Source organism: Impatiens glandulifera, chromosome 1 (assembly GCF_907164915.1).
Source record: "Impatiens glandulifera chromosome 1, dImpGla2.1, whole genome shotgun sequence".
Lineage (NCBI taxonomy): Eukaryota > Viridiplantae > Streptophyta > Magnoliopsida > Ericales > Balsaminaceae > Impatiens > Impatiens glandulifera.
In genome coordinates, this window is record NC_061862.1 from 10,120,032 (window position 1) to 10,134,775 (window position 14,744).

Here is a 14,744-nt window from a genome sequence, read left to right on the forward strand (position 1 = left end):
ATTTGGGGATATTGATGCAGTAACAAATTCGTATACCAAATGAAAAATGTGGATCATAATCCAAAAAATAATATCAGCATGCCCCAAAAAAACCCTTATATCAAATAATGTTTTGAGGTGCACTAATGTGACGAACCTTGATCCATTTTCCGTCGAGAAAGAGTTTCATTGATCAACTAATTCAGGGACGGATCCATGATTTTAACTTGGGGTGGGCTTGAATTTAATGTAATAAATAATATAAATATATATGTATGAAAAATATTATAATGTTTAAATAAGTTGAGCTTTACGAGATTTTATAACATAAAACTCATCTATAATAGAGTCTACATTTATATCTTTAGCTAAATCTCGTTCAATATAGATTGTCAAGCAATCGGCAAGAAAATCATTTTCCATTTTATTGCGAAGTTCCGTCTTCACCTTCTTCATTGCTAAATATGATCGCTTAGTAGTAGCAATAGAAACAGGTAATGTTAAAACAAAATGAATCAATCTAGTCAACGTAACATAAACTTTTGATCTTCCACTCTCGGTCAATTTTTGACACAACTCAACAAGTGTAGAAACCTTCAAATTCTGCATCACATCAAGTTTATAATGTACCAATTCATACTTCAAAACAATAATGTCTTGTTCTATGAAATCTTCGGGATAAAACTTCGTTGCAAGCTTGCAAATATCATCACTAATAAATGAGTCAAATAAATTTTTTGGGTCTAAAGATGTACTAAGAGAAAGAAGTTCTATTAATGACTCATTAAACCGAGTATTTAACTCCATCAAAATGAAGTCAATTCCAGCATTAAAAACATCAAAGTGGTAATGATGCTCAACTGTATTTTGTTGACGAGAACGACCGACATTATGTAGACAATCAAGGTCAGGAACATCAATTTCATTTTTTGAACAAAACATTTTAACTTCATCAAAAAATTCTCTCCACCCGCATTCTCTAAGTTTTTGAAGGCTAATTTTGGTAGTAGAGACAAATGTAATAGCAGCCAGAATGTCTTAAGATTTTCTTTGAAGGAGTTGACAAAGAATATCTGTTATTCTCATAATCTTATGCATTAAATGCAAGATGAAAACAAATTCAAAGTTAGCCATATTTCTATAAATCCCCTGAACTTCGGCCTTAACTCTTCCATTTGGAGAATGATCACTAAGAACTTCAAAAACTTTGCAAGTTGCAGCATACATACTTATTAAACTTTTGACCGAGTCATAGTGAGAACTCCAACGAGAAGCTCCTACTCGTTGTAAATTACCAATCTGATTGACTCCAGTTCCAGAACCACACTCTCTAGTTGCTAACATATGATTAATTTCGTTCCTTTGTGCAATATGTAATTCAGCAATGCTCTTAGTAGAAGAAGTGACACAGTTAACAATATTATCCAAATGGGAAAAGAATTCCCAAATAACACTGACCTTCTTAGCTGCAGAAACCAATGTGAGTTGTAATCGATGAGCAAAACAATGAATATAGTAAGCATATGGACAATCTCTAAGAAATAATGCCTGAAGTCCATTCCACTCGCCACGCATATTACTTGCACCATCATATCCATGGCCTCTCATTTTATTAACTTGGAGATCATGATGAACAATAATATTTGATATCTCTTTTTTTAGATTTAATGAAGTAGTGTCACTAACACTTTTGATTGCGAAAAATCTTTCTATTAAAATCCCAAAATTATTCACAAACCTTAAGATAATGGTCATTTGTTCACATTTAGATATATCTCGTGCTTCATCAACAAAATACAAAAGTATGTATCTCCAACTTCTTCACGAATAATTTGACGTACTCTATTGGCCATAATATATAAAATTTCCTTCTGAATATTTGGAGCAATATATTGTTCATTTTTGGAGCATTTTCAAGTACAACCTCATCATTTTTGCACTCATTGTTGCAAAAGTCTTCACCAATTCAAGAAAATTCCCACGATTAGATGAAGTTGAAGATCTATCATCACCTCTAAATGCACAACCTTGAAGTGCTAACCAACAAATAATTATAATTGAGGTTCTTAAATGCAAACAATTTTTCTCCTTTTCCTCCTTAGATTGAGATTGAATCACATTATCAATATGTTGTGCATGTTTCATCAAATTTTCAACTTTTCTCTCACACATAATATGCGTCGAAGAAGCTGCAAAACCAATATGACCAAGAAACACACACATACATATATATATATATATATATATATATATATATATATATATATATATATATATATATATATATATATATATATATATATATATATATATATATATATATATATATATATAAAAGTTCATTAATTTAATTATGAAAGGATAATTGATAAGAATATTTTTATCATTTACCTTTTATATATATATATATATATATATATATATATATATATATAAAAGTTGATTACTTTTAATTATTAAAGGATAATTGATAAGAATATTTTTATCATTTACCATATATTAAATATATATATATATAATAAGATTTTTTTATCATTTATCTTTAATTTTGTAAGATTTAAAGGACAAATAATAATAATATTTTTATCATTTATCTGTAATTTTTAATATATTAAAAGATAATTAATAAGAATATTTTTATCATTTATTCACATAATTCACTTTTAGATTATGCCTTCTGGAGAATGCAGATTGAAGATTATCTCTATGGAAAGAAGTTTCATTTTACTTTGAGTGAGAAACCAGAGAAGATGGATGAAGCTGAATAGAAACTCCTTGATAGACAGGTTTTGGGAGTTGTCCGATTGACGCTAGCCAAGACAGTTGCTCACAATGTAGCAAAGGAGAAGACCACCATGGGTCTGATGAAAACTCTTTTTGATATGTATAAGAAACTGTTAGATAAAATTAGACCGGTTAAATAGAACTTAACAAAAACAAACTTCCTGTGCAGGAACGGTTAAAGAATCTAACCGGTCAAGTAATTCAACTGGTCAAGCAACCCAACCGACCAAAAACCTAACCAATCAAGAAGACAAACCGGTCAGAAGAAAAGACCAAAACCGGAAGTCATCCGGTTAACCTAAACAACCGATCGGTGCAAATAGATACTTTGAGTATCTGTTGAAGAAGATACCAAAGGACAGATCTTAGTATTACCATATTCATACAAGTCTGAGGACAATCTGCAGGCTGCAGAAGACCGTCCGACAAGATCTTTCCACTCCGGGATAAATCAGAGGCGCAACCCTCTAAGTGCAGGTAACTTTCCAACCGATAGTTGCCATATTAAGGAAAAGACAAACCTAGCCGGTTTGACTTATACACTAGAAGTCTAGACCGCCATGTCTGAATCACTGAACCTCTTCTCAACCAATCAGATTCAAGGAAAAGAAATGTGACCGTTGGCATATTTCACCTATAAAAGAAGGAGCTGAAGAAGAGTAAATAGAGTTCGAAAAACAAGTTACAAGAGTTACTAAGTTCCACCAACCACAAGCTTTAAGAGTTATTACAAGTTTATCTCTCTAAGATCAAAAAGAGCTCAAGTGTTTATTTGAAGTAAGATTACAATTTCGGTTAAAATTGTACGGGTGTTATCGAGTAGAAAATAAGTCTCGATCGGATTGTGTTTGTGTATTCATTAATGAATATCCTTCTCGCGGTTTCGAGAGGAAGGGGTGACGTATGAGTTTTATCTCCAAACATCCATAAAAACCTGTCTTGTTATTCACTTTCTGTCGGCCTTACACTCTAACCGATTCTACCTAAACTAACTTACTAAATCCTTAACCGACCCACCATACTCCAAACTGACCTTATCCAAATCCGGTTCTGTTCATCCTGTGTGTGTGCTGCTTCAACCTGAAACAAACCACTTCCGCACTTAAACTCGGTTCAAGGGTTTGTGACAGTTTGTGTAGTATTGAAACCCCGGTGTTAATCTCTAACCGGATTAACCATCAACCGTTGAGTGAAAGCGCTAACCAGCCAGACCCCGGTCCGCCAGCCTCGACCTAGATCCTAACAGAAACCATCTGCTAACAACAAGGTACACTTAATGAAAAGACTCTTTTACTTAAGAATGGTTGATGGTACTTCTATCACTACTCATTTGAATGAATTCAATACAATTGTGAATCAATTGCTATCTGTTGAGATTGATTTTGGGGATGAAGTTAGTGCCCTGATTTTGTTAGCATCTCTACCAAATAGTTGGGAACCTATGAGGGCGGCAATTAGTAATTCAGTTGGAAATGATAAACTGAAATTTGTTGAAGTTAGAGATTGTATTCTTGCTGAAGAGGTTCGTAAAATTGATTCTGGTGAAACATTCAAAGGTTCTCCTCTAAATATGGAAAACAGGGGTAGAGATAATGATAGAAATTTCAACCGAGGTAAGAGCAGATTTATGTCAGGGAGCAGGAGGAGTCAGTCTAAGTCTGGGAGGACATTTGAGTGCTAGAATTGTGGTAAACATGGTCATTTAAAGCGGAACTGCAAAGCACCGAAGAAAAATGGTGATGATAAAAATGATGCAGCCAACGTTGTTACAGAATCTGTCACTGATGCGTTACTTCTATTTGTTGATAGCTCGATAGATTCATGGGTTTTAGACTCGGGAGCGTCTTTCCACACCACTGCCCACAAAGAATTAATGGAGAATTATGTGGCTGGAAACTGTGGGAAAGTTTATCTCGCAGATGGTGAGCCACTGGAAATTGTTGGCACGTGGGAGATTAATAAGGTGAGACACATTCCAGTTTTAATGCGCAATCTGATTTCTATTACACACCTTGATGAAGAAGGTCACAATTTCAGTTGTAGAAATGGTGCATGGAAGGTGACTAAAGGAGTTGTTGTTGCTTAAGGTCACAAAAATGGAACGTTATACACGACTTCAACTTGCAGAGAAACAATTGCTGTTGTAATTGATGACTCGAAGAACAGTGAGCTATGACATTGCAGGTTGGGCCATATGAGCGAAAAGGGATGAAAATTATTTTGAAGAATGGACAGATTCCAGAACTGAAGTCTGTTGAACATCAGTTATGTGAAAACTGCATTCTTGGAAAACAGAAACGAGTGAGTTTCTTAAAAACTTGGAAGGAGCTCAAGAAAGAAAGACTAGAGTTGGTACACACTGATGTGTGGGGACATGCACCTGTTTCTTCTATTGGCGGATCATACTACTATGTGACTTTTATAGATGATTCAACAAGAAAAGTATGGGTTTACTTTATGAAGCACAAGTCTGAAGTATTTTCTATTTTCAAGAAGTGGAAGGCTATGGTTGAAAATGAAACAAATCAGAAAGTTAAGTGTTTGAGATCCGACAACGGAGGTGAATATATCAATTTAGATTTCAAAGAGTATTGTGCTGAGAATGGGATTAGTATGGTGAAGATTGTTCCCTGAATGCCTCAAGAGAATGGAGTAGCTGAAAGAATGAATCGAACATTGAACGAGCGTGCTAGAAGCATGAAATGGCATGCAGGGCTGCCTAAAACCTTCTGGGCAGAATCTATAAATAATGTTGCCTATTTGATAAACAGGGGACCCTCTGTTCCTCTTGAATTCAGAATTCCTGAAGAAACCTAGAGTAATAAAAAGGTAAACCTTTCTTATTTGAAAGTGTTTGGTTGTTTATCATATGTTCATATTAATGAATGTGATAGGAGCAAGCTTTATTCAAAGTCTAATAAATATTTTTTCATTGGTTATGGTGATATCGAGTTTGGTTATCGTTTCTGGGATAATCAAAATTGGAAGATCATTTGTAGCAGAAATGTTATCTTCAATGAACAGGTTCTCTACAAAGATTGTGTGGAAGACATCAGATAGTGATTCCAAGTTGAAAGAGACTGATATAGTCGATTTGAGAGAATTTTCAGCTGAATATATACCGGTTGTCGAAGAAGAACAATGTGTTGTTGAAGATGAAATCGTTGAGAACGTGGCCCCAGAGGTAAATCAGCAAACACCGGTTATACAATTGAGAAGATCATCAAGGAATCGAAAACCAGTTGAGAGGTGGTCTCCATCTCTGAACTATATATTTTTGACAGATAGAGGTGAACCTGAATGTTATGAGGAAGCAATACAATCTAATGAATCGATTAAGTGGGAGTCTGCTATGAAAGATGAGATGGATTCTTTGATGTTGAATCAGACTTGGGAGCTCACTGAGCTACCAAAGTGAAAGAAAGCACTTCACAACAAATGGATCTTCAAGATTAAAGAAGAACATGATAAAACAATGAGGTACAAGTCAAGGTTGGTTGTGAAAGGATTTCAACAGAAAGAATGTATTGACTATAATGAAATATTCTCTCCGGTAGTTAAATTGATGACAATCAGAACTATTTTGAGTTTGGTTGTGAAAGAAGATCTTCATCTTCAACAAATGGATGTCAAAACTGCTTTTCTTCATGGTGATTTAGATGAAGAGATTTATATGCGACAACCAGAAGGATTTGAAATCAAAGGAAAAGATGAGCTTGTGTGTAAGCTTCAGAAGAGTCTGTATGGTTTGAAACAGGCTCCAAGGCAATGGTACAAGAAGTTCGATAGCTTCATGAAAAGTAACAATTTTCTAAGGTGTGAAGCTGATCATTGTTGTCATATCAAGAGATTTGATAAATCGTACATTATTCTGCTCCTCTACGTTGATGACATGTTGATTGTTGGAGCAAGCTTGTATGAGATTAACAAGCTCATTAAAGAGTTGTCTGAAAAGTTTGCAATGAAGGATTTGGGTGCTGCTAAACAAATCCTTGGGATGAGAATTTTCAGAGATGAAGAAGTTCTCAAGCTTTCACAAGAAGAATATGTGAAGAAAGTTCTTAGCAGGTTCAACTTGTATGATGCAAAACCAGTTACATGGCCACTGTTCCGTATGCCTCTGCCATTGGTTGTATTATGTATGTGATGGTTTGCACAAGACCAGACATAGCACATACAGTGGGAGTTGTTAGCAGATTCATGAGCAACCCGGATAAACAACATTGGAAAGAAGTAAAGTGGATACTACGATACTTAAGAGGAAGTACAAGTCTCGCTTTGTGTTTTTGAAAGTCTAATATGGGTTTGGAAGGATATGTTGATGTTGACAATGATGGTGATGTTGATAGTAGGAAGAGCACAACATGGTACATTTATACTCTAGGAGATACTGCAATCAGTTGTGTTTCAAAATTACAGAAGATTGTTGCTCTTTCTAGTTGTGAGGCAGAGTATGTTGTTGTGACAGAAGTTGCTAAGGAAATGATGTGGTCACAACCCTTTTTGCGAGAATTGGGTCAAAACTACGAGGGAAGTGTGTTGCGATGCGATAGTTAGAGTGTCATTCATTTGGCAAAGAATCTTGTTTATCATGGCAGGACGAAGCATATACAGGTTCGTTATCATTTCATCCGGTCAGCTTTAGGAGATGGAGTATTAGCTCTTGAGAAGATTCCTGGGAGTGAGAATCCAGCTGATATGTTGACGAAAATTGTGACAAATGAGAAGCTGAAGTTGTGTGCAACTTCAGTTGGTCTTCTTCGTTAACACCGAATGGAAAACCACTATCGATCGAGAGATGATGAAGTTAGTCTCCAAGTGGGATATTGTTGAGTTATAGAGCCTACACTTATAATAAACTCTACATTGTTAATTAGAGTTTATTGGGTTTACTTTTTTTGGTTTTGGGCTTGGGGCTGACTAAAGTTGTTTAGGTTTATTACATGAATGTTTACCTTATAAATATGTGATTATTAAGGGTTTACATTGTAGAGACAGAATTCTAGAGAGATAAAGTGTGAGGCAAAAACTCTGTATTCCTTCTTCTTCTGGTGGTGGGTGGATGTAACTCAATTCGAGTGAACCACTGTAAATTTGTGTGTTCTTGTGTTCTTCTTTCTTATGTTTTTACATATTATTTTCAAGTAGGTTTGGGAGATACAAATCCTAACACGTTTAAATGATTTATTAAACTTAAAATAAAATTACAAATTTCTCTTTCATATTCATTTCTCTCTCATATTTATAATATATCTTTTCAATTAATCCTTTTTTTAACACTAATAATTATCTCTCATACCATAATTATTAATTTATCTATTCTAATTAATTTTTATTTTATTTTATTAATTTTTCTTTCCTAATTATATATATTATTTTTTATCATTAATTTTATATAAACTTATATTTAATATTATTTATTTATATATATATATTTATTTATAATATACATAATAATACTAAATATAATATATATAAAAGTTCATTACTTTTAAATATTAAAGGATAATTGATAAGAATATTTTTATCATTGATCATATATTAAATATATATATATAATAAGATTTTTTTATCATTTATCTTTAATTTTGTAAGATATTAAAGGACAATTAATAATAATATTATTAATGTATAATTAATAAGAATATTTTTATCATGTATTCACATAATTCACTTTTATTAATATTTGAATAATAATTAGTTTTTCTTGCCTATAATAATTAATGTTCACTATCTTTTTTCAAATTGCTCAAATACTAAAATATTAAAAATTATAATTGAAGTTGAAAAAGTAATTATGACTTGCTAATTAAATATAATATTAAAAATTTTAAGAGCATATGCAGCACATAATATGTGGGCATGTCATTGTTTTTTTAATTTTATGTGTTGTATGTAAAAGCAAAATGAGGCAGCCCCACTGTCCGCCCAACTTTGACTTTTTAATTATTATATAATATAATATAGAAATATTAGTTATATATTTAATTAATAAATATATATTTTAAATAAATTAATATATTTCCCCTATTTTTTCTTATTTTAATTTGTAATGACCTCAACTTCTCAAATATAGGAATATTTCCCCTTTAATATAGGAATATTAGTTATATATTTAATTATAAAAATGTTTTTAATATTATAATATATTTTAAATTATAAAAATATTTTATATTTTATTATAATATAGAAATATTAATTATTTATTCTCAAATTTTTTAATATTATCATATATTTTAAATTATAAAAATATTTTATATTTTATTATAATACAAAAATATTAGTTATATATTCTCAATTTTTTCTATAATATAGGAAAATTAGTTATATATTCTCAAATTGTTTAATATTATAATATATTTTAAATTATAAAAATATTTTATATTTTGATTTATTTAATATTAGTTATATATATTTAATTAATAAATATAAATTTTAAATAAATTAATATATTTTTTATTAATTATATTAACACGTTTTTAAAGGTTTAAATTCTCAAATTTATTATTGTAATGTTTTTAATATTATAATATATTTTAAATTATAAAAATATGTTATATTTTAATTTATTTAATATTAGTTATATATATATTTAATTAATAAATTAATATATTTTAAATAAATTAATATATTTTTTATTAATTATATTAACACATTTTAAGGGTTTAAATTCTCAAATTTTCTTATAATATAGGAATATTAGTTATATATTTAATTAATAAATATATATTTCAAATAAATTAATATCTTTTCTATTAATTATATTAACATGTTTTATTATTTTTTAAAAATGTAAATTTATAATAATTTTAAAAGTGTAATTTTATAATACTTAAAATATTAAAATAATATAAAATAAAATTAACTTCAGAAAAGGGCTGAATTAGTGTTTTGACCATGTGTCCGCTTTCAGCTGAAATAGAAGATTGATTTGACAAAAAAAATAAAAATAAAAAATGGGCAGAGGTCTCTCTTGTATCTATTAATTAATTAACTCTCTTATCTTTATTAATGATTTTTATCTTCTATTTATTTATATATTTTAAAAGTCATTACAGGAAATATAAATCAAATAAAAAATATATAATATATTTGATAAATATTTATAGGAGAAATAAAAATTAAATAGAAAATTATTAATTTTTTAATCAAATTAATTATTTCTCTCATCTATTAACTTTTAAATATAAATATTTTTTACATTAATAATTTATTTATTTTTAAATTAAATAATAGTAGGAAGTGTGAATAAATAAAATTAATAATATATAAAAATATAAATGGTAAAAAATATATATTATACTGAATAAATATATATATATTAAATTATAATTATATCTCCTGTATTCTAATCTAAAATCTAAAAAATAAATTTTTTTATTAATTGTTTAAATTAGAACTAAAATGTTTCTAATTAATTAGGCTAGGACAACACAAACACGAGGCCACCTCTACTATCGCATTTTATTAACTTTTTTCTCTTAATAACTTTTATCTAATCTATCTAATGATGCTTAATAAATAAAATATAGGGTGACATTCACGCTATCAACATAGACTTATTGTATTTTACAAAAATTTCTCTTATCATAATTACCTATTCATAATTACTAATTTATCTCTCATACCATAATTATTAATTTATCTATTTTAATTAATTTTTATTTTATGTTATTAATTTTCTTTCCTAATTATATATATTATTTTTTTTCATTAATTTTATATAAATTAATAATTAATATTATTTATTTATATATATATATTTATAATATACATAATAATAATAATAATAATAATAATAATAATAATAATATATATAATATATAATAACGTTTAAATGATTTATTAAACTTAAAATAAAATTACAAATTTCTCTTTCATATTCATTTCTCTCTCATATTTATAATATATCTTTCATAATTAATATCTTTTTTTTAACACTAATAATTATCTCTCATACCATAATTATTAATTTATCTATTCTAATTAATTTTTATTTTATTTTATTAATTTTTCTTTCCTAATTATATATATTATTTTTTATCATTAATTTTATATAAACTTATATTTAATATTATTTATTTATTTATATATATACATATTTTTTATTTATAATATACATAATAATACTATATATAATATATAATAACGTTTAAGTGATTTATTAAACTTAAAATAAAATTACAAATTTCTCTTTTATATTCATTTCTCTCTCATATTTATAATATATCTTTCCTAATTAATTTTGTTTTTATAACACTAATAATTAATTTATTTTTTATTTTCTTTTTCCTCATATATATATATATATATATATATATATTATATTTTCTTACACATAATTTTATATATTTTTAATAAAATAAAAATTATAAATATTTTAATTTGTTTAAAAATTAATATTAAGCGTTTCTTTCTCTTAAAATCTATATATATAATATTTTATCATTAATTTTATATAAATACATTTTTTTTTCATATTATCCTTCTATTCATATTTAATATTTATATGATTAATTTAATTAATTTTCTTTTATTCATTATATATTTTATCTATTAATTAAATATTTATACATACATAAAATTTTAAATAAAATTCAAAAAACGCAAGTGGTCTACTAGTTAAAGTGTTCACATTTCATGTTGGACACTAGAGTTCGAGTCTCAATTTATGCGAATTTATAAATATGTGATTGTGCATGTGGGTATGAGTGGGTGAATTTGTGGTTGATGTAGATGGCATGTTTGAGTCCCTACGTAAATGCGTGTCCTTGCATTAATGATGTTTAAAACTAAAAATTTAGGGTGACATCTACCAAATTTATACACATTTTATATGAATTTCTTATCAAATTCTCGCGGTACAATCGTCTCTCTTTTCTCCTTAGGTCTAGGTCTTTATTCAATCAACTCTCAATTTTCCTTAGGTATAATTAACACGAGAATAGGAGGTGGGCGTCGACAACGGAAGAGAGATCCAGAGGAAAATATTCGATCTTGATTTGAAGAAAAAATGGGAAGCGAATGAATATGAGGATTCAAAATTAAAAGAAAAATTTCCGTGCGATGCACAGGGATAAGAATAAAAATAAAATAAATTAAAAAATTATAATAATATTTATTCAATGTTTAAAATTATTAAAATAAAAAATATAACGCTCTATTTCACATTTTATTCACTTCGATAAAATAACTTATTTTCTCACATGTTTCATCACATATTTTTTCCGAATGAATCTCTCATCTTGTGACTTTACACTTTTACTTTGTCAATCAAATGTTTGATTCATATTTGTTGAGAGATACTCTCCAAGATCAACACAATATTCCAATGTAAACCAGAAATCCAAACATAAAACAAGACGAATAAGAAGAAGACGCAAGATTTGATATCGGAGTTTAGCCCAAATCGGACCTACGTCTCCGTCAAACTCAGCTTGGAGCTTGATTCCACTATAAAGAAAAAGTATCAGATTACAATCACTCACACTATCTTTCCTTTTCTTACACACCTTTCTTTGCAAGAATTCTTCACCAAAATCACTCAAGAAAAGTAATCTTACTCAAGAAAAGAAAAAAACAGAATGCACTCAATACTTAACCACCTATCTTCTTATATCAACATAAAATGAATGACCCGGTTTTTTGCAATTAATTAAACCGGACCAAAAAACAGCTAACAAAAAAAACCGGTTCAACCCAAAATCAACAATCTCCACCTTGGGTTGTTTGATCATTCTTCAACTTCTATTAGAATCAAAAAACTCATATTTGCATCATTGCTTGAAGCCACCCACAGTTCAAGTTACTTCAACTCTAAGAAGTTTTAAACAATGTTTAAACTTGCTTAAAGTTAACACTTTTGTTCCAACATCAGCAGGATTATCTTCTGTTCCAATTTTACCAATTGAAACTACACCTTGTGTTATCTTTTCCCGAATAAAATGATATTTTATGTCCACACGTTTTGTTCTATCATGAAATACAAGGTTCTTGCACAAATGAAGAGCACTTTGGCTATCAGTGTAGATAGTAGCAGGCCCCTTAAACAACTTGAGTTCTTAAAGTATACCTTGAATCCACATGGCCTCTTTTATAGCCTTTGTTGCTGCTATGTACTCAGCTTCAGTGGTTGATAATGCTACCACTGATTGTAGTTGGCTTTTTCAGCTAATGCAATTTCCATTTATCAAAAAATAGAAAGCAATAGTAGATCTTCTAGTGTCTTTGTCACCTGCAAAGTCTGAATCCACATACCCGATGACTGTTACTTCAGGAGTATTCTTTTTCTTGTAGCATATACCTGTATCGGTTGTAGAGACAATATATCTTAATAGCCATTTTGTTAGGATCTAGGTCGCGGCTGGAGGACCGGGGTTGGGCCGGTCAGCGCGTCTCACTCAAAGGGTGGTGATTAATCCGGTTAGAGATTAACATCGGGGTTTCAATACTACACAAACTGTCACAAACCCTTGAACCAGGTTCAAGCGCGGAAGAGGTTTGTTTCAGGTTGAAGCAGCACACTTATAGGATAGGCAGAGCCGATTTTTAATAGGACAGGTTTGGAAATTGATGGGTCGGTTTTTGTAACTTGGTGATTCGGTTTAGATATTGTGGAGTCGGTCAGGATGGTGTAGGTCGGTTAGTACAGATCGGTTATAAAGTAAATCAGGCAGAAAATAAATAATAAGACATGTTTTTATGGATGTTCGGAGATAAAACTCCTACGTCACCCCTTCCTCTCGAAACCGCGAGAAGGATATTCACTAAGGAATACAAATACAATCCGATCGAGACTTATTTCCTGCTCGATAACACCCGTACAATTTACACCGAAATTGTAAATACACACTTCAACTTTAGCACTTAGGACTTTTCTAGAGAGAGAACACAATCTTATCACTAGTAAATTAATTTTTTACTGTGTCCCGCATTTACTCCTCTTCAACTGCTCCTTTTATAGGTGAAATATACCAACGGTCATATTTCATTTCCTTGAATTTGATTGGCTGAGTAGAGGTTCAGTGATTCAGACCTGACGGTCAACCTTTCAGACTTGACAGTCTGTTCTTCCAGTGTGTAGGACAAACCGGCTAGGTTTGTCTTTTACTCAATTTGGTAACTGTCGGTTAGATAGTTGTCTGTACTTGGAAGATTGCCTTTCTGATTTATCCTGAAGTGGAAAGATCTTGTAGGACGGTTTTCTGCAGCCTGCAGACTATCCTCAGACTTGTATAAATATGGAAATGTTCAGTCTGTTCCTTTGGTATCATTCTCAGCAGATACCTGAAGTGTCTTCTTATGCTGGTCGGTTATTTGTCTTAACCGGATGGCTTCTGGGCTGGTCGTTTATTTGTCTTTAAGCAAATGGCTTCCGGTTATTTGCCTTGGCTTCTGGTCGGTTAATGACCGACTATCTGGTGTTTCCAGCCTTCAGTTTTGACCGATCTTGTCTTTCTTTGTGCGGTCATGTTTCTGGTCGGTTTGATAACTTGACCGGTTGAGTTTTCTTAACCGGCTCAGTGATCTGACCGGTTGGTTTTCTCAATCCGGTTGGGTACTTTGACTGGTCCGGTTCTTTGTTCCTGCATGAGAGGTTTATTTATGTTAAGTTCTGTTGACCGGTCTAATTTTATCTAACAATTTCTCCCTTTTTGATTATTTTATTTAAAATTATCAAAATCATGTAAGATTGCAAACGTAGGCCGGTTCTTTATTTGACTGGATTTTTGAAACTGACTTGAGATAATTTTTTGGAAAAATTTGGAAAAATTTTGAGAAAAATTTTGGAAGATTTTAATCTTTTATCTTATCAATTTCTCCCTTTTTGATTATTTTATTTAAAATTATCAAAACCGTGTAAGATTGCAAGTATAGGCCGGTTTCAAAAATAACTTTATATATATAAAAGTAACCGAAAAAAAGGGAAAATATTATACATGTAGAAACCGAAATAAACATAGATTAAGAAAAGAGATCCC

General features: G+C 30.0%; 1 protein-coding gene across 1 annotated transcript; it reads right to left on the minus strand.

Annotated features, from left to right (window-relative positions):
- Positions 1–273: 273 nt before the first annotated feature.
- LOC124943749 (zinc finger MYM-type protein 1-like) lies at positions 274–1,587 on the minus strand. Its single transcript, XM_047484248.1, has 2 exons — positions 1,135–1,587; positions 274–582 (listed from the first exon to the last, which is right to left on the minus strand). The coding sequence occupies exons 1-2, from the start codon at positions 1,585–1,587 to the stop codon at positions 274–276; spliced, it is 762 nt and encodes a 253-aa protein (XP_047340204.1).
- Positions 1,588–14,744: the final 13,157 nt, after the last annotated feature.